This window comes from Rhinolophus sinicus, chromosome 1 (assembly GCF_057876585.1).
Source record: "Rhinolophus sinicus isolate RSI-liver-muscle chromosome 1, RSI-T2T, whole genome shotgun sequence".
In the NCBI taxonomy this organism is placed as follows: Eukaryota; Metazoa; Chordata; class Mammalia; order Chiroptera; family Rhinolophidae; genus Rhinolophus; species Rhinolophus sinicus.
The window spans coordinates 29,642,024-29,666,252 of record NC_142501.1 but is presented as its reverse complement, the minus strand read 5'-3'; the positions used below and the strand labels follow the sequence as shown (position 1 = coordinate 29,666,252).

The 24,229-nt window shown below is 43.0% G+C and overlaps 2 protein-coding genes across 2 annotated transcripts in view; one reads left to right on the top strand and one right to left on the bottom strand.

The window, feature by feature from the left end:
- FAM234B (family with sequence similarity 234 member B) overlaps positions 1-1,937 on the bottom strand; it is a 65,667-nt gene extending 63,730 nt beyond the window's left edge. Inside the window, exons 1-2 of the mRNA XM_074325987.2 lie at positions 1,805-1,937; positions 990-1,110 (exon numbers count right to left, since the gene is read on the bottom strand). Coding sequence (XP_074182088.2) covers positions 990-1,019 — 30 coding nt within the window. The 5' untranslated portion in view covers positions 1,020-1,110; positions 1,805-1,937. The remainder of the gene's footprint in view (positions 1-989; positions 1,111-1,804) is intronic.
- A 165-nt stretch (positions 1,938-2,102) lies between these two features.
- On the top strand, positions 2,103-23,532 carry HEBP1 (heme binding protein 1). Its single transcript, XM_019744805.3, has 4 exons — positions 2,103-2,330; positions 8,651-8,789; positions 10,455-10,635; positions 22,979-23,532. Exons 1-4 carry the CDS (start codon positions 2,253-2,255, stop codon positions 23,148-23,150), a joined length of 570 nt encoding a protein of 189 aa, XP_019600364.2. The 5' UTR covers positions 2,103-2,252; the 3' UTR covers positions 23,151-23,532.
- The last annotated feature ends 697 nt before the right edge of the window (positions 23,533-24,229 follow it).

Genomic DNA, 24,229 nt, shown 5'->3' with positions numbered 1-24,229 from the left:
GAACAATACATACAATATCTATTGTCCACAGCGCGCACGCACACACACACACACACACACACACACACACAATTCAATCATATGCCTAATAAATTGCAAAGGAAAGTATTTCACAACATATCAAAGTCTTTAGATAAAGGAAACCCCCTAATAATCTGTGCTTTGAATGATGCATCCATGCAAATGCTCTTGAAGCAGCTGGGTTCAGTTCTTGGTAGCAGAACCAAATTGACCGTGGGGGTGGAGAGAGTCCAGCCCCTAACAGTGTACACAGTGCTTTTAAGTGTCTGAGCTCCTGTAATCCTCCCAACTGTACTGTGAGGTAACATTATCACCCCTACATTACAGAGGTAGAAAATGAAGCCTACAGAGGTTAGGAATTTGCTAAAGCGACACTAGTCACACCAGTAGGACAGAGTCAGATTGGAATCCAGATCTTCTGACCCAATGTCTTTTGATTCCCAAATGCTTTTGCTATTTGGGCTGAGTAATAGGCTCATATATCACTGTACCTAGTTCAGTTACTAAAATAGGTGATTAGATCTAATATCAAGAACACTTGTTAATCATTCAGCAGTTATTAAGCACCACCTAGATATGGCAAGTGAGAAAAAAGTTAAAGAACAATAGATCTTTGCCTTGAACAGATTAGTTTGTAATAAAGGAGACATGGGTGTGAGTAAGAAAAATACTCATGGACTCTTACGAAGCAACATACAATCTCTTATGAACTATGAGCTGCATGCTATTTCACATTTTAACATCTCTACATGCTTCCAAATCAACTGAATGTCCTAGTTTACTCAGCAGCACTTGTTTTCTTTCTTGATGGCACATAAAGTAACAGTGCCTCTCATAATCAATGGCATCATAGAGTCAAGAAGATACAAAATCATTAAATGGCCATTTATTTTATAGCAATCAACAAATACTTATTTGTTAAAAAGTGAACCTTTTTTTATACGTAATTAATAATTAATATCTGTTACCACAAAACTAGAAGTCGTCAGTGTCACCATTATTGATTTCCACTGCCTAGCTCAGGTTCATTGTACGCTTTCTGAAGATGTAGGCACAGCAGCAGGTCACTCCATGTGGGTTCAAAGCAGCCTATGCAAAGAATAAAGAAAGTGGTATGTGAGCTCAAATAGAAGGACTACACAAAGTTCCTGGAGACACCATGAAAGTTGTATGTTCAGAGAAGTCAGATTTCAAGGGGTGAGTTAGAGGGGGACGATGTCCTGGCGCCTCCATCAGTGCGGCACAGGGGCAGGAACATACAGAGGCGAGATGTAGACGGGTAACAGGTCGGGGCGACGGGGTGCAGCAAAAGCATTACGGGCATTGACATCACAGTCTCCGATTCAAACCCTGGCCAAGCCGCACTCTGGCTTTTGACCTTGGGAAAGTCACTTATTTTGAGCCTCGAGTTCCTCCTTAGTAAAATGGCTATAAACTATTTATGTTTAGTGATGTGCGTAGAGATAATATTTGCAAAACACTTGGCAGGGAGAGCAGGCACTCAGTAAATGGTAATAAGATTGGCTAGGAGGTTTGGAATAGGAGTGAACGACCAAAGCCGCGCTTTGTAAAATTAACACGGAAATCTGTGGTTAAAACAGATTGGAGGAAAGAAAGTGGTAAGTAGAAAGCTAGTTAAGATGTTTTTCCAATGGTCCAGACGAGGGGGGGGGGGGGTGACAATCTGTGGGTATCTGTAGGAGACGCGGCAGATGCCTCCAGGGACCGAGGGGCCGGGGGTTGGGGTGGGCTACCAAGACCCTGAACCAGGAAGGTGCACTACCTGCCGGGGACAGACAGAGCCTTAAGGTGGAGTCCCGGAAAAGCACACGAGGAATCGGAAGGCTCCTCAGTTCGGAGCCCAGGTACTTGAAAGAGCCCGCGAGCGGTGAACAGAAATAGGGGTGAGGTGAGGTACGAAGTTCTTCACCGCCGCTGCCTAAATCCTACACCACCGACAGCCCTTTGGCAGGGCCCGGAGCGAAGCCGCGTGGAGGCGGAGCGCGGCTCTTCCCGCCCCGGCCCCCGCGCACGCGCCCCGCCCCGGGCCCGCCCCACCGAGCCAAGTTCCTCCCGGCGGAGCCGAAGGAGCCCCGCCCTCCCGCCCCCTTTCGCGCCGCCAGCAGCGATTAGCCCCGGTTGTCACCGGTCGCCCCCGGTCGACCCCGGCTACCCCGGCTGCCCCAGCCGCCCTGCGTCCGCTGGTGCGTCCCGAGCGCCCCCGCGACATCATGTTGGGCATGATCAGGAACTCGCTGTTCGGGAGCGTAGAGACGTGGCCTTGGCAGGTCCTGAGCAAAGGGGGCAAGGTAGGCCCGCAGGGCTGCCGAGGACCTGCAGGGGGGCTGCGCGCCCACCGCACTCTGATCGGGGCCGCAACGGGTTCTAAGGGGCTGATGTGACAGGAATGTGCCCCGGATTGTGAGTTATGGCACCTGCCGCGGGCACTGCCCTCCAATGCCCAGCACTTGGACTGGGAAGGAGGGAAGAGGGCCGGTGCACTGGGGCAAAGGGCTCTGCTGGAAGGAGGGGACACAAAGGCGAGATTCACTGGCGAGGAGAATCCCAGCTTGGTGAAATGGACAGCGCCTGTTGGATGCATTTGTTCATTTAAATATTTAGAAAATTCTGAACATTTGTTTGCTGATAGACTGGTTGTAGCAAGGACTGAAAAAGTGCTGTCCTTAAGAAACTCCCAACTGCTGGTGAACTGAGTATAAAAGAGCAGGATCTGTGCTGCTTAGAGGTAAATGTGCAGGGGGAGGGGCACAGGGGCTGGAGCAATGCCTTCTGCCTGGGGGTGAGGATGGGCCTTCACAGCGGAAGTGTCCTTAGCTTCCACAGCAGGGGGGCCCCAGGGATGTGGAGTGCACAGCAAAGGCCCAGAGCTGTAAGGTGGCTATTGGCCAATGGAACTTCCCGGGTTGGGTGCCTAGAAGTCAGGATAAGTGAGGAGGGCATAACTGCTGCATTCCTCCCAGGTTGATGTCAGTGCTAACACAGGCAAATTGGACTGCCCCCTGAAAACAAGGAGTCTGCCCCTAGATTATAATCTTGCCGACAGGTACTTTGTGCATTTCCTGGTTGTATACTCAGCTTCCAACTCAGTGCCTCATTTGTTAAAGGACTGTGTTGTCTGGGAGCCAAGTTCTGGTTACCCAGTCCAGTGATGATCACACAAAAGCCCTCAACTGGACTCTGGGCCCTTCAAGCAACTATAGAAAGAGGCCTGTCACTACATCTGTGGTACCATGTTTCCCCGAAAATAAGACCTGGCCAGACCATCAGCTCTAATGTGTCTTTTGGAGCAAAAATTAATATAAGACCCGGTCTTATAATATAGTAAAATAAGACCGTGTCTTACATGATATAAGACCGGGTCTTATATTATAGTAAAATAAGACCGGGTTTTACATGATGTAAGACCGGGTCTTATATTATAGTAAAATAAGACCGGGTCTTATATTAATTTTTGCTCCAAAAGACGCATTAGAGATGATGGTCTGGCTAGGTCTTATTTAAACATGGTATCGGTTTCCTCAGCTATAGAATGAGCAGTTTGCCCCGATCAAGGGTAACATGTTCAAATGCCTACAAGCTGCCAGGCAGATCATGGAAATGAGTGAAGCTGGCTGTTTTAGACTACAAGGCAAGATGGGAACTGAGGCAAATCAGAGAGAGAACTCGTCTACACAGGAACAACTCCAGGCCGTTGGTGCCATGCAGTGATGTGACGAGGGTTGCCAGATTTGAAAGGCAATCCAGCAATCCAGAGTCTTGGTGTGAAATCTCTCAATTTAAAATTCATTCATTCAACAAGTAACTGTTGAGTACCAACTGTGTGCCAGGCACTCGTAGAGACAACTGGGATAAAGCAATGAACAAAACTGACAAAATTCTTATCCTCATGGAGCTTACACTTTAGTGGCTAATGAACAAATCAGTAAGTCAAATACATTATGTGTCAGATGATCAGTGCTGTGAAGAGAAGAGGAGGAAGGAACAGGGAGTGTTAAGATTGAGGCTGTGGTTTTGAGTAGGGCAACTAAGTCGGTTTTAACTGTTGGCAACTGACTACAAATGTGTGTAAACACTGTGAGCCAAAGAACCTGTGGCCAGATCTAGCCTGTGCTCATGTCAGTCTGTGGATTTGGCCTCATGATCTCTGGGGTCCCCATTGTCTCTAACATTTGAAGAGTCCGCTTATTACCAACAGCTCCCAGAGAGCTTTCCTTTCTATAGTGGAATCCAGCTCCCTTGGTCTTTGGGGGTTAACAGACAATTGCGAGCGCAGGCTGAGGGTCTGGGCTGGTCTGCTGCCTGTTTGCCCTCAGATCCCTTCCTCTCCCATTTCCTGCTCTGCCTTCTATGTCTCAGTGAGGAGTGGGGGCTAACCCCTGTTGCCTATTTCCCAAGCTCCATTGTCCGCTGGCTCCCAGCAAGATTCACCAGTGGGAGGCAATAGTGGGAGATAGTAAGAGAATGGGAGGAAGGCAGAAAGCAGGGTGTTTCTGCCTCTCGTCGTCCCTGTCAGTCTCTAGCACCGGGAGCTTCTCTATGGCTCTGGCTCTTGCTAGACAGGCCACACGGGTTCTAACTTCCACCAAGTGATCCAGGTATCTGAGCTCAGGTAACAGATAATCCTTCCCTCTCCCTCTGCTAAGGCACTTAACTAACCTCTGGGTTGACTCACTATCCTTTCTTGGGCTTCTCAGCCCTTTAATGATCTGTGAAATCTAATTCCTTGAATAAAGCTGCCGCTGTTCAGAATACTCTAGTAGTCTGTTTCCGGTGAGACCCTTACTGATACAGTGTTACCTGCCACGGATTGGATGCCCCAAGGGATAAATGCAACTCTCTGACAAGCATCTTCCCTCAACAGTAGATGGGCATGTGGGGCTATATGGGATATTGTTACCGGGCTGAAGCAAATCATTTAACCTGAATGAACCTCAGTTTCTGCAGCTCTAGAATAGGTATAAAAATATCCTGCCTGTCTAATCCCAGAGTTACTATAAATATTAAATTTTTAAAAAACATGAAAATGCTTTGTGAAGTAACACACCCTACAAATGTAGTAATATCACTATGTCAGAACTCAGCTCCGTTCTTACTAGCTGTGCAGTCACAGGCAACTTTCTTAACCTCTTTGAAGCCATTCATGAAAGAAAATAATAATTCATATCTTGGAAGATTGTTTTGAAGTTTAAATGGGATAAGCAATTGTAAGTTGTTCAGCAGTATACCCAGCCCTAGGTCGGGCACGATATCTGTTAGTTTACAGATAATTTTGAGTAAGTTACTTAACCCCTCAACCACTCTGAACCTTGAAATCCCTCAACTGTAAGTGAAAATGACAATGCCTATGTGACAATTAATTAAATATTCAAAGATACTTTTATACCTTGTGTGTGTGTGTGTGTGTGTGTGTGTGTGTGTGTGTGTACACACACAAATAATTCAGGGTGTTATTATTTTGAAGAGAGCCTCTCCCTGAAATTATCTCTTAACCTAGAAAGAGCCTGGGTCAAAAACCACGGCCCGCTCTCCTGGGCACATGGATGGCACATGTGTGCCCCCCTTGTAGCTCGGGTTTGGGCTCCCAGATGTTCAGGACTGATTGCAGGCACCTGGGAGGGAGGCCCAGCCCACTGCGGACCTTATCAGGTGCCTTCTGCATTGCTTGGGAGGGAGGAGGACACATAGCTCTCTGTGTTGGGTTGGGTGGGTCTTGTGGATGCTCAGAGCAAGACTGATATTAATAACTGGCATTAATACAATGGGATTTGTGTCCAGCCTGTGCACACACTGGTTAGGACCCAACTGCCTGTGTTTGAATCCTGGCTCCACCACTTGCCCACTGTAACTTGGACACGTTATTTAACCTCTTATGCTCCAGATTCATCTGAAAATGAAGATTAAAACACTGACTTCTTCACAGGGTTGTTGGAGGGATTGAATAAATGAATCCATGTAAAATGTTTAAAATAATACCTGGCACCTAGGAAGTACTCAGGTTTATTATTATTATTATTATTGTTAATGTTTTCATATAATAAGAAAGCTGGCTTCCACAATCAAGATGCTACCCACCCAAGTGGTAAGGAAAAAAAACACTGACTTTGCAGAAGACTTTGCAAATCCCATAGCAAGAAGCATTCTTGCAAGATCTCTGTCTGGAACTTGAACTTGACCAGGGTTCCCACTGAATATTGTAAATTGGAGTTTGTGGCCACGGGCCAGAATCCTCATCTAGTAACTGACTGGGAGCATGAGTTAGCTGGACAGGGCAAAGGGGGGCCATTGTGTTACATGGAACAAGGAAACACTTAAAGACGTTACATTTGAAAAATCAAATGTGTTGGGACTGGCCCGGTGGCTCAGGCAGTTAGAGCTCTGTGCTCCTAACTCCAAAGGCTGCCAGTCCCATTCCCACATGGGCCAGTGAGCTCTCAACCACAAGGTTGCCAGTTCAATTCCTCGAGTCCCGTAAGGGATGGTGGGCAGTGCCCCCTGCAACTAAGATTGAACACGGCACCTTGAGTTGAGCTGCCGCTGAGCTCCCGGATGGCTCAGTTGGTTGGAGCGTGTCCTTTCAACCACAAGGTTGCCGGTTCGACTCCTGCAAGGGATGGTGGGCTGCGCCCCCTGCAACTAGCAACAGCAACTGGACCTGGAGCTGAGCTGCGCCCTCCACAACTAAGACTGAAAGGACAACAACTTGAAGCTGAATGGCACCCTCCACAACAAAGATTGAAAGGACAACAATTTGACTTGGAAAAAAAAAAAAAAGTCCTGAAAGTACACACTGTTCCCCAATAAAGTCCTGTTCTCCTTCCCCAATAAAATCTTAAAAAAAAAAAAATCAAATGTGTTGTGTTAACTGTATTAACTTAGGTGCTTTATTTTCTGCACAAATAGAGAGAACTCTGTTTAAATTCATCTCCCTGGAGAACTAGAATAATTTTGTAATATCCATCTCTCAAACCTAAATTTTCAGAATTAGTAGGCATGATGCTCAAAGGTCAAGGCCAATTTGCAGCGTCTTGATTATTGGTCTGGTATAATTTCCCCTTCTCCGTGTGAAGGGAAGTTCATGAAATTGGCCCTCAGGGTTTGCTTTCAGATTTCCCTGGCCCCTTTCTCACTATTCTCCTTTAATTTTGTATTACAAAAACAATAGGTATTTTTGCATTCTAAATATAAAATTATAATATTAAATGTACTATACTTTTCATACTATGCAGGCCCACAGGCCTGCCCTCCTCCAACATTTCATTTTGTCCCCTTGGAAGTTGAGAATATTTATAACTTAATGTCATAAGAAGGTTTATTTAACCAGCCTGGGGCAGACAGTTCCTCTATCATGTTTCTGTTTTTCATAATCATTAATAAGAGAAGCAACTCCTTAATCAATAAATAAGTATTTGGCATCTAACATAAAAAGCTCTGTAGTACAGTTCCTGTCCACAAAGATTTTAGAGCAAATTCTTCTAGTGTTCCGTTACCAGGGGTAGTAAAATCAATATAGACCAAGTTTTTCTACTTTTAGTGGAGAGAATAAAATTCACTTGAGTAAACAGGATAGAAAGAAAAGGCAAGTATATCAGAATGCATCTGTCCATAAGGGTAAAGTATTGTCTTGTGAATCTTTGTTTCAATCACATGTATGTTCCTGATAGAACATGATGTAAAATGTATTTCTTGTTATGTATTGTGATTTTTTAAAAGTTTGAAAAACACTGCCTTACAATATGTTCAGAAATACAAGATTATGTCATTGAGATCTCAAATGCCAAAGAGGAGGGGGAGGTGAAGGAGCGCTGCATGGGTCTATATGGGAAAGGACGATAACTTTAGGACAGAGACGCAACACAGAGAGTAATGATGAGGAGAGAGAGCACCGCCAGGGAGGAGGGATTGTGGGGAAGTGACAGTGCGCTGAGCATTCAGGGGAGTGGGGGTATGATTTAGTGATATGAGCTGGGGAAGAGGAATGGCACCTGGGAGCACAGTGTGAACAGAACGATTCTGATTCTCCTTGAATTGCAGCCCTGCTACTGGAACGAGGCTAATCTCAGGGCCTTAGAGTTTCATGGGATTGTTGTATTTCTTTGTTTCCTCCTTTCCAATTTTTTCTTCTCTTTTTCTGGATCTCCTGTTAGTCAGATGTTGGATCTACTTGCTTGCTCCCCTGGTTTTTTTCTTTTCTATTTTCTACTTCTTGGCCGTTTTACTTGACTCTCTGGAAGATTTCCTTCAATTTTATCTTCCAACCTTTGTACTAAATTTTTTATTATTTCTGTTATGCTTTTAATCTCCAAGAGCTCGGAACATTCTCTTTTTATAGCATTCTGGGGAGGTTCTGGGGAGGTTTTGGAGGGTGGTTATCTCTCTGAGAATATTGGACATATGAAGTTTTTTCTGCTGTCTATACAGCTGTAAGAAATCCCAGAATCTATTTCTCACGGTCCTTCCTACTCAGGCCTGTCTCTTCCACCCTATCGCCATACCCAGGCTGGTTATAGAAAGTTCCTTAGCACTTTGTACCTCTTGTAACTGGACTATTACTGCTTCTAGAAGAATACAGATTGCCATCTCTTAAGTATTATGTATTCCCGTTCTCTAGGAAGAAGTGTCCTATGAGGAGAGGAGCTGTGAAGGCGGGAGGTTTGCCACAGTGGAAGTGACAGATAAGCCAGTGGATGAGGCTCTGCGAGAAGCAATGCCCAAAGTCATGAAGTATGTGGGAGGCTCCAATGACAAGGGTAAGCATCCCTGAAGGGTATGGCTGTGGTCTCAGAGGCGAGCCTTGCATGGTCTCATCAGTGGAAAACACAAGGGAGGGGCCACAAGGCCCTTGTCCCAACCTGTGTCAGTGGCATGTGAACTCACTGTGCTGCGTGGGCAAGGACGCTCAGGGAGACCACATGACTTCAGCCCATCCTACTCTGGCTAGGTGTTAGGTTGGTGCAAAAGTCATTGCGGTTTTTGCAATTATTTTTAACCTTTTAAACCGCAATGACTTTGCACCAACCTAATAGCATCCCTGCTCAGTAACAGTGAGTTCATGCTTTTTTCCCAGGTGTGGAGACCTATGCTCTGTTTTTGGTTGTTGTTTTGTTTTGTTTTGTTTTGTTTTTTATTTTGTTTTGTTTTGTTTTGTTTTTACCTTACAGTGCTTATTGTGTCTTTGAATGGGTAGACTGGGTGAAGTGTGCCCCCAGTAAGCCAAACTACAGGGGGAAGGCCAGCCTCTGACCCAGGCTGGAAATCTCCAGACGCAGCCCCATTCTGCGGGGTACTGAGGCTCCGTGAGCGATGAGTGTGGCGGCCCCCGGCTCTGTTCTGACGAATGAAGGGCCTGAGAATTCTTAGACTGTCCCACTCCCAAAGGCTTGGCAGTCCGTACTGGCTGCCTCCCTATTTTTAAAACAATGGGCCTGGAGTTCCGGTGTACCTGTTACATAGCATGTAAATTATATTTAAATATGCATTTAACGGTGAAGCTCTCTCATTTAGATTACACTTTTTGCTGCAAACCCAAAATGGGTCAGAAAGCAAGGTGAAAGAAGAAATAATCATGTTTAATTTTTAGGATAGTTCTCAAGCTGATCATTTAGAAAGTTAGAAACTGGTATTAATCTTAGTACCATTTACTAGGACCAAAGTAATCAGGCTTCGGACAATAAGTTGACCAGTAGGAGGTCAAGAAGAAATCTTTTCCTTCTTAACACTGTCATAACATTTTTTTAGAAGAAAATAAGTGTAAAAATTGTAAAACTCATTAAAGAAAATCTTGAAAGTAACATAACAGCACTCCTCATCCATCGTTTGTAGTACACTGTTTTCTTTTGAATGTCTTTCTTTAGGGCTTTTTAATAGGCTTTAGGGCTTTTTAATATGATTACATAGTGTTTGTGCAATTGTATATCCTGCTTCTGTTACTTATTTCATAACTATTTTCCACTGTTGCTAAATAGTCTTCTTCTGCATAATTATTCCTAGCTACTTTATATTGAATCATGTGGCTGTAATTTACTTAGACAGATTCCTTTTGAGAGTCTATTTATATGGCTCCCAGTTTCTCACAATTATAAATTCTGCTGCAATGAATATCCTATTACTTATAGCCTTTTCTGTATTTTGGATAATTCCTTAAAATTGATGTTTAGATAGGAAATCATTAAATACTGATATATGTAATGGTCTTGATATATGTGTATAGTCGAATCACTACACTCCTACCCCAATATTTATAAACTGGAAGTGTTTTGTGTGTCTGACTATATATTTTTAATGCCTCAAATATTTATTATTAATTTCATGAACAAAAAATATTGTCTTGGAAGAAGAGTGAGACTTCTTTCTACATGCCTGAGCAACTTTTGTCTCTCATACCCACCTCATTCTATGTGTTTTCCTGTTTTCAGGAATTGGGATGGGGATGACAGTTCCTATTTCCTTTGCCGTGTTCCCCGATGAAGGTGGCGCCCTACAGAAGAAACTAAAAGTCTGGTTCCGGATTCCAAATCAGTTTCAGAGCAACCCGCCAGTTCCCAGTGACGACAGCGTTAAGATTGAAGAGAGGGAAAGCATCACTGTCTATTCCATGTAAGGAGACTATTCTTTAGGCATCTAAGGGTAACGCTTGGTTGCCATAACCACTCCTTGAATCACCTGCAGTGAGCATTTGCATTAAATTTTTTTTTTTTTCAGTTCTCTTGACATGTAGTTGACATATAACATTGTATTAGTTTAAGGTGTATAACATATTGCTTTGATATATGTATATATTATGAAATGATTACCACAGTAAGTTTAGTTAGCACCCATCACCTGACAAAGTTACAAAAATTGTTTTTTTGAGATGAGAACTTGTAAGGTCTACTCTCATAGTAACTTTTAAATATTCAATACAGTATTGTTAACTGTAGTCACCTTGCTGTACACTACGTTCCCAGAACTACTTTGTCTTGTAGCTGGAAGTTTGTACCTTTTGACCACCACCCACTTTTCCCACCGCCCACCTCTGGCAACTACCAATCTGTTCTCTGTATCTACAAGTTCATTTTTTCAATTCCACATGTAAGTGAGATCATACAGTATTTGCCTCTTTCTCTCTGGCTCATTTCACTTAACATGATGCCCTCAAGGTTCATCCATGTTGTCGCAATGGCAAGATTTCCTTTTTATGGCTGAATAACATTCCATTTTATTTATTTATATATATATATATATATATATATATATATATATATATATATACACACATATATATGTATATGTACATATATACATATATATACATACATATATACATATATGTATATGTATACATATATACATATATATATCTATGTATATATATGTCACATCATCTTATCCATTCATCTGTACATGGACTTTTAGGTTGTTTCCACATCTTGGCTATTATAAATAATGCTGCAATGAACAGTGATTTTATTTCCGTTGGATATATAGTCAGAAGTGGAATTGCTGGATCATACAGTAGTTCTACTTTTAATTTTTTGAGGAACTTGCATACTGTTTTCCATAGTGACTGCACCAATTTATATTCCTATCAACAGTGTGCAAGTGTTCCCTTTTCTCTACATCCTTGCCAACACTTGTCATTTTTGTCTTTTTGCTAATAGTCATTCTAACAGGTGTGAGGTGATATCTCACTGTGGCTTTGATTTGCATTTCCCTGATGATTAGTGATGTTGAGCACCTTTTCATGTACCTGTTGGTCATTTGTATGTCTTTTTTGGAAAAATGCTATTCAGATCCTCTGCCCATTTTTTGATTGGATTGTTTGGCCTTTTTGCTATTGAGTGATGTGACTTCTTTATATATTTGAATATTAATGCATTATTAGATTTGCAAATATTAAACCCTTATCAGACTTGCCCCTTATCAGTTTAACCCTTTATCAGATATGCAAATATTTCATCCAATTTAGTAGGTTGCCTTTTCATTTTGTTGATGGTTTCCTTTGCCGTGCAAAAGCTTTTTAGTCTGATGTAGTCCCACTTGTTTATTGTTGCTTTTGTTTCCTTTGTTTTTGGCGTCAAATACAAAAAATTATTGCCAAGACTGATGTCAAGAAGCTTATTGCATATGTTTTCTCCTAGGAATTTTATGGTTTCAGGTCTTACGTTCAAGTCTTTAATCCATTTTGAGTTGATTTTGTGTATGGTGTAAGACAGGGGTCCAGTTTTAATCTTTTGCATGTGGCTATTCAGTTTTCTCATCACCACTTAGTTAAGAGATTATCCTTTCCCTATTATATATCCTTGGCTTCTTTGTTGTAAATTAGTTGACCATATACACGTGAGTTTGTAACTGGATTCTATTGTTTCATTGATCTGTGTATCTATTTTTATGCCAATACCACACTGTTTTGATTACAATAGCTTTGTAATATTATTTGAAATCAGGAACTGTGATGCCTCCAGCTTTGTTCTTCTTTCTCAAGATTTCCTTGGCTGTTCGGGGCCTTTTATGGTTTCATACAAATTTTAAGATTTTAAGATTGTTTTTCTATTTCTGTGAAAAATTCATTTGGAGTTGTGATAGGGATTGGATGATTCTGTAGATTTCTTTGGGTAGTATGGACATTTTAACAATATTAATTTTTCCAATCCATGAGCATGGATTATCTTCCCATTTATTTGTGTCTTCTTCAATTTCTTTCATTAATGTCTTACAGTTTTCTATGTACAGATCTTTCACCTCCTTGGTTTAATTTATTCCTAGGTATTTTATTCTTTTTAATGCAATTGTAAATGGGATTGTTTTCTTACTTTCGCTTTCTAAATTTATATCGTTGATTAAGAAATACTGAGTCCTGACAATTTCTCTTCAGTTTCTTCAGCCTACAGCACACAAACATTTGCATTGTATCTGAATATATGCATTTGTCAGTTGACAAATTGACTTGGATATAGAAAATATCCCCTTAGCTTAAGCCAAACACATTAGCCACAGCACGGTTCTGGAAGACTTAGAGAAAAGTGAAGTCAAGCTGTAGTTTGGGGTCATAAATACATAAGAAGCATAAAGGGCTTACACATGTTTACCTCACGCTCCCCTCCTGAATGCCAGAAGGGCAGGGAGCATTTGCCAGTGCTGGACTGCCACCTCTTAGTTGTTCATGGTCTATGGTCCTTTGAGCAGAGCACATATGCATCCTATTATCATTCTAGTCCTATTTCCAGGGCCTCGTTTGTGGTCAGATTCCCTTGATTGTAGAGAATAACAGGTACAAATGGTTGCATGTTTTTATTCTTTGGGCCCCTCAGAAACTAAATCTCTTCTAGATAATCAGTGACTCCCCACTTGTTAACATCCTACTGTGTGATGGGCACCAACCTACCTTGCAGGATTTTTGTTAAAGAGTATGTTTCAGTGTTTACTAAGATACTATTTATGTGATAGGTAGGAGTTTAGTTCAGCTCTAGAACAACCTCATGAAAAATAAATATACAAATAATCCTACACTGGACAATTTTTTTCCACTCCTAGGGACCTCTAAACTTAGATATATTTGCCTGCCTTGCTCCAACTCTATGCCTGAGAACGCAGCTTTCTCTGGAGCGAACACCTGCTGAGAAGGTGAGCTTGGCAGCTCTGGGCAGCCCTAGGCCAGAAGATCCAGGGACCCCAGAAGGCAGCGAGTGCACTGCAGCTGGACAGCAAGGAGTGGAGAGACTGCAAATCTCCTACTCCAGTCCTCATTCAGACTTTCCAGCCTTCACTGCAGAAGCTGCAGAGAAAGCAAACTCTAATTAAAGACTGTGTTTTCCCTGGGCAGGGACTAGGATGGGGAAGCAAGGTGCCTGTGGTGCAAAATTTAAGGAGACACTCACTCTCACGTGTGTCCAAGTGTAGGATTGGCACTGAGAGCCAGCGCCTCCTTAAATCTTGCATCCTAGTTGTCTCAGCTGTCTCAGCTAGTTCCTGCTCCATCTTTTCCATTCTCTTACCTGTGTCTTGGGATGCAACCTGGTGTAATATAATGAGCAAGTATATTTTAGTTTGAATCCCAAGGTGATGCTTAGGAAGTTGCTCAGCCACTTTAAGACTTAATTTCCCCATCTGTTAAGTGCTGATAATATAACCTACCTTGCAGGATTTTTGTTAAAGAGTATGTTTCAGTATTTACTAAGGTACTATTTATACATGTCTTAATGTTTATGACCTGTAGTAGGTTTCAGTAATAATTCTTTCCCTTTGCCCCTTCTTATTTCATAAGGAATAAGGTGTTGACATGATTAAATTAGTTCACATAAGACGTCGAGCAGGCAGAGCTTCTAATTATTTGTATTACCAGACCCAGGATAATGAGTTGGTACAATTTTTTCCCATTTATTTTTAACTTTTGAGGATGGAAATTTTCCAGTTTATAACAAAATAGCGAGACTAAGATAATGAAACCCTATGTTCCCATTACTCACCTTCAATAATAACGAACTCAAGACCAATTTTGTGTCACGTGTTCCCTCACGACTGCCACCCAGCCCCTACGCTGGATTAGTTTTAGGTGAATTACAGATATTATATTATTTCATTGCTAAATATTTCAGTGTGACTACTGAATGAAGACTTTTTAAATACGTAATCAAAATACTAGCTTATTACTCCTACTAAATTTTAACAGTAATTCATTAATGTTATAATATAAAACATCCAGTGTTCAGATTTCTTCCATTATCTCATCATTTGTTTTTATAGTTTGTTTGAATCCGAATCCAAAAAAGTTCCATCCATTAATATTGGTTGGCACATCCTTTGAGATTTTATTAATCCATAGCTTTCCTCACCACCACACCTTTTCCTTTGTTTTCTTGCTACTTATAGGTCATTTGCCCTATTGTTTCCCACAGTCGGAATTTTTTCTGATTGCCTTTCTGTGGCTTTTCAACATGTTTCTCTGTCCCCTGTGTTGCCTGTAAATTAGTAGTTGGAACTAGAAACATGATCAGATTCAGGTTGGAGGGTTTTGTGCAATGATATTTCCTAGCTGGTGGTGTATTCTTCCATCGCAGGCGTGTCACCTCTGCTTGCCTCTGTTTCTGTGATGTTAGTGACCATAGATCGCCCTCACCTAGATGCCTTGTTTCATTAGAGGTTGTAAAATGATAATATCCTCTATTTTTCCTTCTTTATTTATTAGCTGGAATATTTTGATAAAGAGAAACTTCCCCTCATCTGCTATCTGGTTCCGCCTGAGATACAGTCGTAGAGAAAAACCAAAATACCTTCTGTTTAGCTTGATACCTTCTGATTATTAATCAGTTTTCAGAATAATGATTTCATTTTTTAACATCCTCCAAAGGTGACATAGTATTGATCTCTTGTTTGTTTGTTTGTTTGTTTGTTTTTAATATGCAAGCAGGATTTATTAGTGATACATTCTCAGGGAAGAGAATGGGCCTAGCCAAGGTGGGGGGAGAGAGGTAAGGGGAAGAGGGAGGGAGAGAGAGAGAGAGAGAGAGAGAAAAGGGGGAGAGAGCGAGGGCCAGAGAGCACAAGGGCCAGAGAGAGAGAGAGAGAGAGACTGATCTCTATTTTTTTGAGTATCAATATAAACATCTGAATTTAAACATAATTGGCACATTTTGGTTCTTTGCAGTTATTATTCTTATTGATGCTCAAATTGTCCCATCTTTGGCTAATTGGAGCCTTTTCAAGTTGGTTTCTTAGTCTTTTTGACATGACTCTAGTAGTCTACAGTTGCTTTCTTGCTTTCTGGTATGTTTCAAGTATATCTTGACATTTCTCACCCTATAGCTGGAATTAGCCATTTCTCTAAGGAACGCTGGTTCCTTATGGTGGAAAAGGGTAGCTACTAAAAGATTCTATCAAAGCCAGGTCTGTGGAATTTTTCTTTTAATTCTCTGAAATCTAAACAGATGAAAGTGACAAATATTGTGTCCAGATTGGCTCAGTGAATTTTTTTTTAACATGAAGCATCGTCCTAAATTAGCATATTCCTCAACTAGCCACTTGGTGTCACTACACAGTCAAATGTGCATTTAAAAGGATCTCACTGTGGAAGGCAATGTGAATGAGGTGGAAGGCAAGAGCACTATTTCCAGTAGCGCATTAGATGAGAACATTAATTCTACAAAGAAAGCCTTGCATTCTTAACTCAGTCTTTCTTTTCTGTGACCCTGTGAAGGATGTCCACAAAGGAATTATACATTTATTCACAGTATTAATTACAAGTATTTTTTTAAATGACTAGAAGGCTACAGAAAAATAACACTAGCAGCATATTTTTCATTTTCAAAAGAGGTAGTAGAATTATCCTCACACTTAGGTGAGTGGCCACATTCCAGTACCCTGTCCTCCCTCTGTGTTCCATAAAGACCACTTAGGTTAGAGCCCAGCCTCCTCTGCACATTTCAACACTGGCTTCTCAATGGAGACCAACAGCAGGGAAGATCTGATGGTTTTAAAGAAATTTTCAGTTTGAATGAAATATCTGGGTATAAAGGAAAGAGTTGGGAACACTCACTTCATTGTCAGAGCGACCTATGCTCCTGTGCTCAGTCCCAGCTCTACTACTTAATGGCTAGAACCTCTGGCTTGTTATTGAGCTTCTGTGTGCCTCAGTTTCCTCACCTTTAAGATGGGGGTAAGATTACTGAGCCCGTAGGTTGTTGTGAGGATGAAATCTGAGATCTGTAAATGCCTACACAATGCTAAACGTGAGACACACACTCAGTAAACGTCCTCTACTTCTTGACTTCACCTCCCTCTGAGAATTAGATAAAGTTTTCTTAGAATTAACAACAAAAAGGTTAAGTTACTACAGATACACTTGAGTCCAAGCCTCAAGTCTAATAAGTTTTATAACTCTGGGTATTCTAAGCTTTAGTTTTCTCATCTTGTAACGTGTTGTTGTGAGGCTCCAGGATCTTGAGCCATGCCTTCTCTGCACTTCTCCTTTTTTGATCTCTTCCCTAAAGATCTCCGTCCCCTCCGATAGCTTTAACTGTCACCCTTACATCAGTAACTCTACAACCTGACCTCTGTCCTGCTCCCTTGAATGTCTTGTCATTCATCAGATTCATCATGAAGACTAAGGCGAGGGCATTTACACATTCATTCACTCAAAAAAATCACATATTCATTTTTCATTTACTCTATACCAGAAATTGTTTGAGGTGCTGAAAATATAGCAAGGACCGAGCAAAGTGCCTGTTCCTTAAAGTGGGAGAAACATCCGAGTGGGGGAAATACACAAAACCCAAATGTCTCAAGATATTTCAGGACTATGTTGTTCCACAGATAAGGACTGGTATCTGTGGATTGAAATATAGGGAAGCATATGTCTACTCAAAAACAAAAATATTCTGGCATAAGGTATATAATAGTGAAATAGACAGATGATGAGGTAAGGAAAAGTCCTTGCCCTGGAGAAATCTAAGTACCATCTGCACAGACGTACGACAGTTATGCTCTGTAATGTTTGTACTAAGTGGGAAGTTCGGTTCGATTTGACAAGTGTTTATTGAGTACCTCTGATATGTAAGCCACCTCACCTCTATGAGCCCTGCCAATGATAAGATTCTCTCGCTAAATCCTGATTATCCCCTTTCATTTCGCCCCACCACTGGCCAGGTGTCCCACCAGTCTTGTACAAAGTGGGAAGGGCTTCAGTCACCGTTTCTGGGTGGATGAGCCCATGTCAGCAGGGCTAGTGCTGCCTTTTCTCCCAAACACCAGCCTTAACATTTCTAGCTGGTGGGGAGGGGGGGCATGGAACTCAGACTTCTTCCCCCAATCTGATCCTCTGTGTTCCCTCTCTTACCAAAGGTCCCCTCCATCTCCTCCTACCCGCCCTGTTCAAATGTCCTCCTGACTCCTCACCTTCCACATCCTGTGGCCAAGTCCTAGGCACCTCCTAGCTGCCCTTTCCCTTCCACCTGCAGTGCCACAGGTCTTCATCACCTCTCACCTGAACGACTGTCATAGGCTCCTGACTGTTTCTAGTTCTTCCACCTCTGCCCCTTCTACGTTGTCCTTTTGTCACAGCCAGCCCGAAAGCACAGGACCAATCATACTACTTCCCCTACTGCTCAGCTCTGGTTGTGGGCCTCGGCCTGTCTCTGATCTAGGCACACATCAGGGCTGGGACCAAAGTCCAAGCCAGTAATAAAATGCTCCTTGGCCGTGAGTAGGGGGATAGGTAAACTTTGGGGTGGGTCCCCAAATGCTTAACCAGGCAGTGAAGCCCAGTAAAAAATGCCCTGCCATGGCATTTGCTGCCCTCCACAACATAGCCCATTCCCCTGTCCACCCGATCTTGGAGCATCTCACCCCCACCTCCCAATGCCACCCCCTAACACGCATAGAGCATCCACCTCCATACCTCCACTCACACTCACTCAGCCCGTCTCAAACCCCCTCCCTAGTCTCTGCTTGCTGGAAACTCTGGGAGGACAGGAATCTTTGTCGTATTATTCATTGCCCGCAACAAGAAGAGATGCTCAATAAATAATTGCTTAATAGCACGTCCTCCATAACGCCTTCCCTTCGTGTTCTAAGTCAGAACCAATCATTCCCTATTGCCACCCCCACAGCATTCTGTTTGTACCTTTTACCTCCATTCTAGTGCCTTCCGCCCGGTATCACCTTTCTATGTCTTTCTGTCCTGACCACTACCCTCACAAGGGTAGAAAGACGTCTATCATTTTTACTGCTCTGAGGTGTCTGGCTTGTGTTCTGTGCCCAGTGATGCTCAACGCAGTAAGCTTGGTTCAACCTGATGGAGGGAAATGTCTTCCCGTGTTAAGCCTCTTTCCTCCTGACAGGAGATTGTCCTGGTCTTACACTTCTCTGGCCTCGCTCTGAGCTACATACATAGCAGACTCTGCACAAATCTGTGTTGACTTGTTGATTGTTCAAGTTGAGTGGTCAGGCTCACAGTCATTCCATTTCTTTTTTTTCCTCACTGCCTGCCTGAACCACACACTCCCTGAAAGATAACACGTTAGGGGCCCCCTTGGACCAAAACCTCTGTTAGCTTGCTTCACTGATGCCTGCGTCATGCCCCACCCACAACTCTTCCAGCCCTTTTTAGTCAGTCCCCTTTGTATTTCTGGAATCCAAGGCAAGTTTGTCCTTCCTTGGTTCCCATGGTTACCAAAAATCTTTGTTAGGAATGCTGAGCTCTGACGTTGGGTGAGATAAAACACAGTGCCCCGGAGGAGAGATTCTTTGAAGATGGAGACTTAGAAACTTGTTAACAGGCTCACAAAAATAATGTATAGACTTCATGTTTATTTCCTTTGAGAAGCTCAAGGCACGCTTTAAGAGCATTCCTTAACTGGCACTCACACGTGCTCGTGAATTTGGAAAGCTGTGGGCACTAGGTTGTTATCCTCCGGGTCCAGCTTGGAAGCTGAGGCGGGGAAGAATGAGGCAGCTTGTCCCAGAACACAAGCGAGGCAGCGAAACCTGGGCTTCCTTCATATATCGGGGTTATGTGCCTGGTAGGGTTTGGTCTTCTGGCTTGTTTGTGCAGTCATGTGATTGGGTTCCATAGCCCACCCAGTTTTGCTTGTTTCTAGTAGAAGGCGTCCCTGATGAAGCAATAGGGAAATTTTTATGTTCATTACCAGCATCTCAGTCAGCCTGGGAATATAAACAGTTGGGGGTTTTTTTTTTCCAATCATGAATCCTGGAATGATGACATTCTCTGTATCGCTGTTGATCTCCTTATACTTCTCAGACAGCTCCTTCTGAGGATCCTTTGCCAAGTCCTCCTCCTCCCTGACTACTTGGAGACTAGGATACCCACAAGGAGTCTACTGATTGATTCTCTGTTTGCTCACCATCTATGGCTGGTCTCCCTCTTTGTCACGATTATAGCCAGCACCTACCGTGTTTCCCTGAAAATAAGACCTAGCCAGACCATCAGCTCCAATGCTTCTTTTGGAGCAAAAATTAATATAACACCCCCCAAATTAAAATATATTATGTTATATTATGTATTATATTAGGACCAGGTCTTATATTAAAATAAGACCCGGTCTTATATTTAATTTTTGCTCCAAAAGACACATGAGAGCTGATGGTATAGGTAGGTCTTATTTTCAGAGAAACACGGTACTCATTGATGACTCCCCCATTTCTGTCGTTAGACAGATCTCTTTCCCAAATCAGTAAATCTGACTCCAATTCTTTCCCAAGTCTAAGGAGATTTTCACAGTGCCAACACACACTTAGGCACACAATATTGTTGCATGAATGTGTTTCATAGAGGCAACTTTATATCAGCATGCCCCAAACCGAATTATTAACCTTCCCCACCCCTCCTGTCCAAAGTGACTCTTCAGCCCAGAACCCCTAATCTGGCTAGTGGCATCAGTCCGTCCGGAGGCTCAACTGGAAGCCCTAGAGAACCCCCAACTCTCCCTCTCCCCAGCCTTCCCTCCATATCCAGCCACCTCTCAATTTTGCCTTTGTCTGGGCCTTCGTTATCTCACACTTGGCTGGTCCTGGCCTCCAGTGACTCCATTTTCCCCATCGTGCCACTGCCACCAGACGTATCTCTTCAAAATACAATCTGATCGTGTCAGTCCCTTACTTTAAAACCCCTTCATAAGTCCATCTAGGATCAGGTTCAAAGTCCTTAGTGTGGCATTCAAGGCCCTTTGCAATAAAGCTCCAATCAATCCATTTTTCCTGTTTAAATTCCCACCACTGTCCCCTTACTATGTGTTTCAGGGGTTTATATGAGTGCGTGAACATGGGGGCAAACAGACTTAAGTACTATCTCCTTTAGGTCTATCATCCTACAGATAGTAACTTTTATCATTTATCCCAGAATTGTTCTTTAGCCCGTCCCAAGTGACCTAATATGAGTCAGGCACTGTGTTAGGTGCTCAGGGTACACCAGCAGGCAAAAAGTGACAAAGATCCCTGTCCTCATGGAGCCTATATTCTACCGGGGAACTCAGATCAGAAACAATGAACACAAGAGCTAAAGAAAAAGTAGATCAAAGGAAGAAGGGAAAGGGGAGAGGGTTTGTAAGATTAAACAGGGTTTTGGGATTAGACCTAATTGAGAAGGTGAGATTGCTAATTAGGCTCTCTTCCTGTGTTCATGACACTACGTTAGATTACCGTCATGTCCCTCACCTCAGGAGTCAGGGAATTGAATGGCTAATCTGAAGCAACTGTGAAATACAATAATAGCTACTATCTCATACAAGTTTCCTACATGTGAGGCACGCCGGGCTGAGCAGTTTGCAGTTTTTTCTCCTTTAATCTTTACAACAGCCTTCTGAGATTGATGCTATCATCCCTGTTTAACAGCTGAAGGACCTAGAGATTAGAGAATTAAAACATTTGGCAAAGCGCAGGAAGTGGCAGAGGTAGGAGCTGAGCACAACACTGGACATCTTGCCTCCAACTGATGAATGAAGATAGTGAAGAACCACGCCTTCACATGGTTCCAAAAACCAGTAGCTTAAAGAGCCAACATCATCCATTTTCACAAGAGAGCAATTTAGTATCACAGCATGAAAGGGGCTACAGAGAGCACTCGATACCTACTCAAGCATCCTGCATCTCATTCTTTTCAGACAGGTGGCTCTCAGTCTGCAGACATGCTTTGTAAATAATTCCAGTGCCTGGGAGGCTTTTATTGCCAGAAAAATGCTTCCTTAATGTTCATCCTCTGTCTACTAACCCAGTTTCCTCTCATCGGAGCCTCAGTGAAGCTAGAGTTTAACTTTTCTTCATCTGCCTTCTAGTTTTTCTTCGATATATTTGAAGAGCCAAGTCTCCTCTATTCCAAATCAGTCTCAGCTCTGTCCATATTCTGTGGCTGTTGTCTAGACATTATAATAACCAATCTCTTAAAGATGAAATCCTGGGTGTTTTCACGTCAATAACCCTGTAATCAACGTGCTGAATGCTTGCCGAGCATGACTAACCACTTATAAAAGAGCAAAGCGTGAGTCAGAGAACCCCACCAAAAATAATGCATCTGGCCTAATCTTGGCCTGATGCAGATTCAGACTTCTGAGTCATAAAGCTCATTAGAAATGGGAATGTATTTGACTCTAATAAAGATTTTAGTGCAACACAGATTTAGAGTGGTATATTTAGAGTAGGCCACAGGATGAATTTTGGAGCGTAGGCAGATGACGTAAGGGGAGAATAATAATCTTGAAAAGAGAGGCCTTATTGCTTTCTTGTCACCCCCTTCTGCCATCAGGAGAAAAGGCTGATTTAAGAAAAGTCTCTTTACTTACTAGAAAAGGAAGGCTTTCACGATTGGAGCAGGAGAGGGATTTATTAGAAGTGATTTCTTTATTTGGGCCATGCTTAAAGCTTGCGTACGGCCCTCCCAGGGATTCCTCAGGTCCCTGCCTTTGGTTGCTCTGTTTTTGAACAAAATTGCTACTTGTCACTGCTCTGACGTGCTCACCCATTAGAACTGCTGTGCTGTGGGATAAAAGTTAGCTGCAGCTCCACCCTGACTTCCCTTTTTCTTTCCTCCTTCCCCCACTGCAGAGAGAAAGGCAAAGAAGAGCAATTGGGGCAGCAGGGGGAGCTGGAGAAAGGGTGAAGCCATGGCCTTGGGAAAGGACAGCCTGCCATCTCCGGGGAATTTCAGAGAGGAAATCTCCCATTTAGTGTGAGAGACTAATGTATTTCAGGCACTGCAGTAGAGTTTCTCACGTCCATTGTTGCATTTAATGTTCATAACAACCTTGGAAGAAAAAGGAAACATTTCAGTTTTACCAATGAGGATCTGAGGCTCAAAGAGGTCAAATCTGCCTGTCTAGCGGTGACAGAGCCACAATCTTCCCACTATAACGTGCTTGTCATAATAAGCGTGGTGAGTGACTTCTCTTTTGAAAGAGACTCCCTCTCTCGGAGACCATGTCCTTTCTTAACCAGCCCCTTGCTCTTGTATCCTCAGGCAGTTTGGGGGTTATGCCAAGGAAGCCGACTACATAGCTCAAGCCACCCAGCTGCGCACAGCCCTGGAGGGCACAGTCACCTACCGGAGTGACATCTACTTCTGCACTGGGTATGACCCTCCCATGAAGCCCTACGGACGTCGCAATGAGATCTGGCTGGTGAAGATATGAGTCATTCGCTGAGCCAGCACTTCTGGGGTGTGCACAACTGCAACTCCAGCTGAACCAACTTTCCTTCAAAGTCAGTTACTGCCAGTTTTCTGAAATCGGCATGTTCTGTAAAACAAGGCTCTGTTTCTCATGCTGGGACATAATACAGCCAAGATAGGCAGTATCCCTCTAATTGATCTGGAACATTCTGTGGTAGACCAGAAAACCCCCAGCAGCATTTTCCCAGCTATCTGGGCCTCGAAAAATGGGTTTTTAAAAATTATTGAATCTGTAACTTTTGTTCTTGAAGGAGAAATGTGATTTGTGTGTGATCTTTCATCTCTGATTCTTATAAGAGCTTTGTCTAAAAAGAACCCAAAAATAAAGGTCTTTGACTTACACAGCTGAGACAAATCCTAAGTATAATTATTTCAAGGTTCTACAGTCTTATAGGGAATGTAGTTATGAGTACCAGTGAGCGTGTTTATTGTGGCAGGAATCCTATATTTGAACTTCCAAAGGCCTTCAGAATGTAAACCCAAGATCCTGAGGCAGAAGGACACGCATAATGCATTTGGACGTCTTGAAATCATAGACATTTCCCCTGACTGTGTTGTACTGATTCCACGACAATCGGTGGAAGGGTTCCAGAAGCCACAAGAGTAGCCGGAGGGGAAAAATCATCACACTCTGGTAACACAACCCTGGAGGCGGTAGATTTACCCAAAGGATTTATTTGGGGTAGTGAGATGAGATTAGAAAAAGCTGGGATCCAGTTTCATTAACTGCAGAAGATAGAAATGATAGAAACGTGCATTTTGGTCTGTAGAGAAGGAAAGGGGACCTGAGGTGGTGAGCGGGAAGTCAGGAAAGTCGCTGAGCTAGAACAGAGAGCATGGGTGAGCCAGTGAGGAGGGAAGGGTCCGGGGGGTCGCAGGGCAGTGCAGGGTACACCAATCCTCCCAGGGCACATCAGGGCCCCGCCCTGTCAGCAGCACTTCCTGGGACAGCTGGAAAGGTTTTCCAGAGAACCCCACCTCAGCACCCCCTGCAGATTACTACACAAGTAGTGAGGGCTCCATGGGTGCTCATGGGGGAAG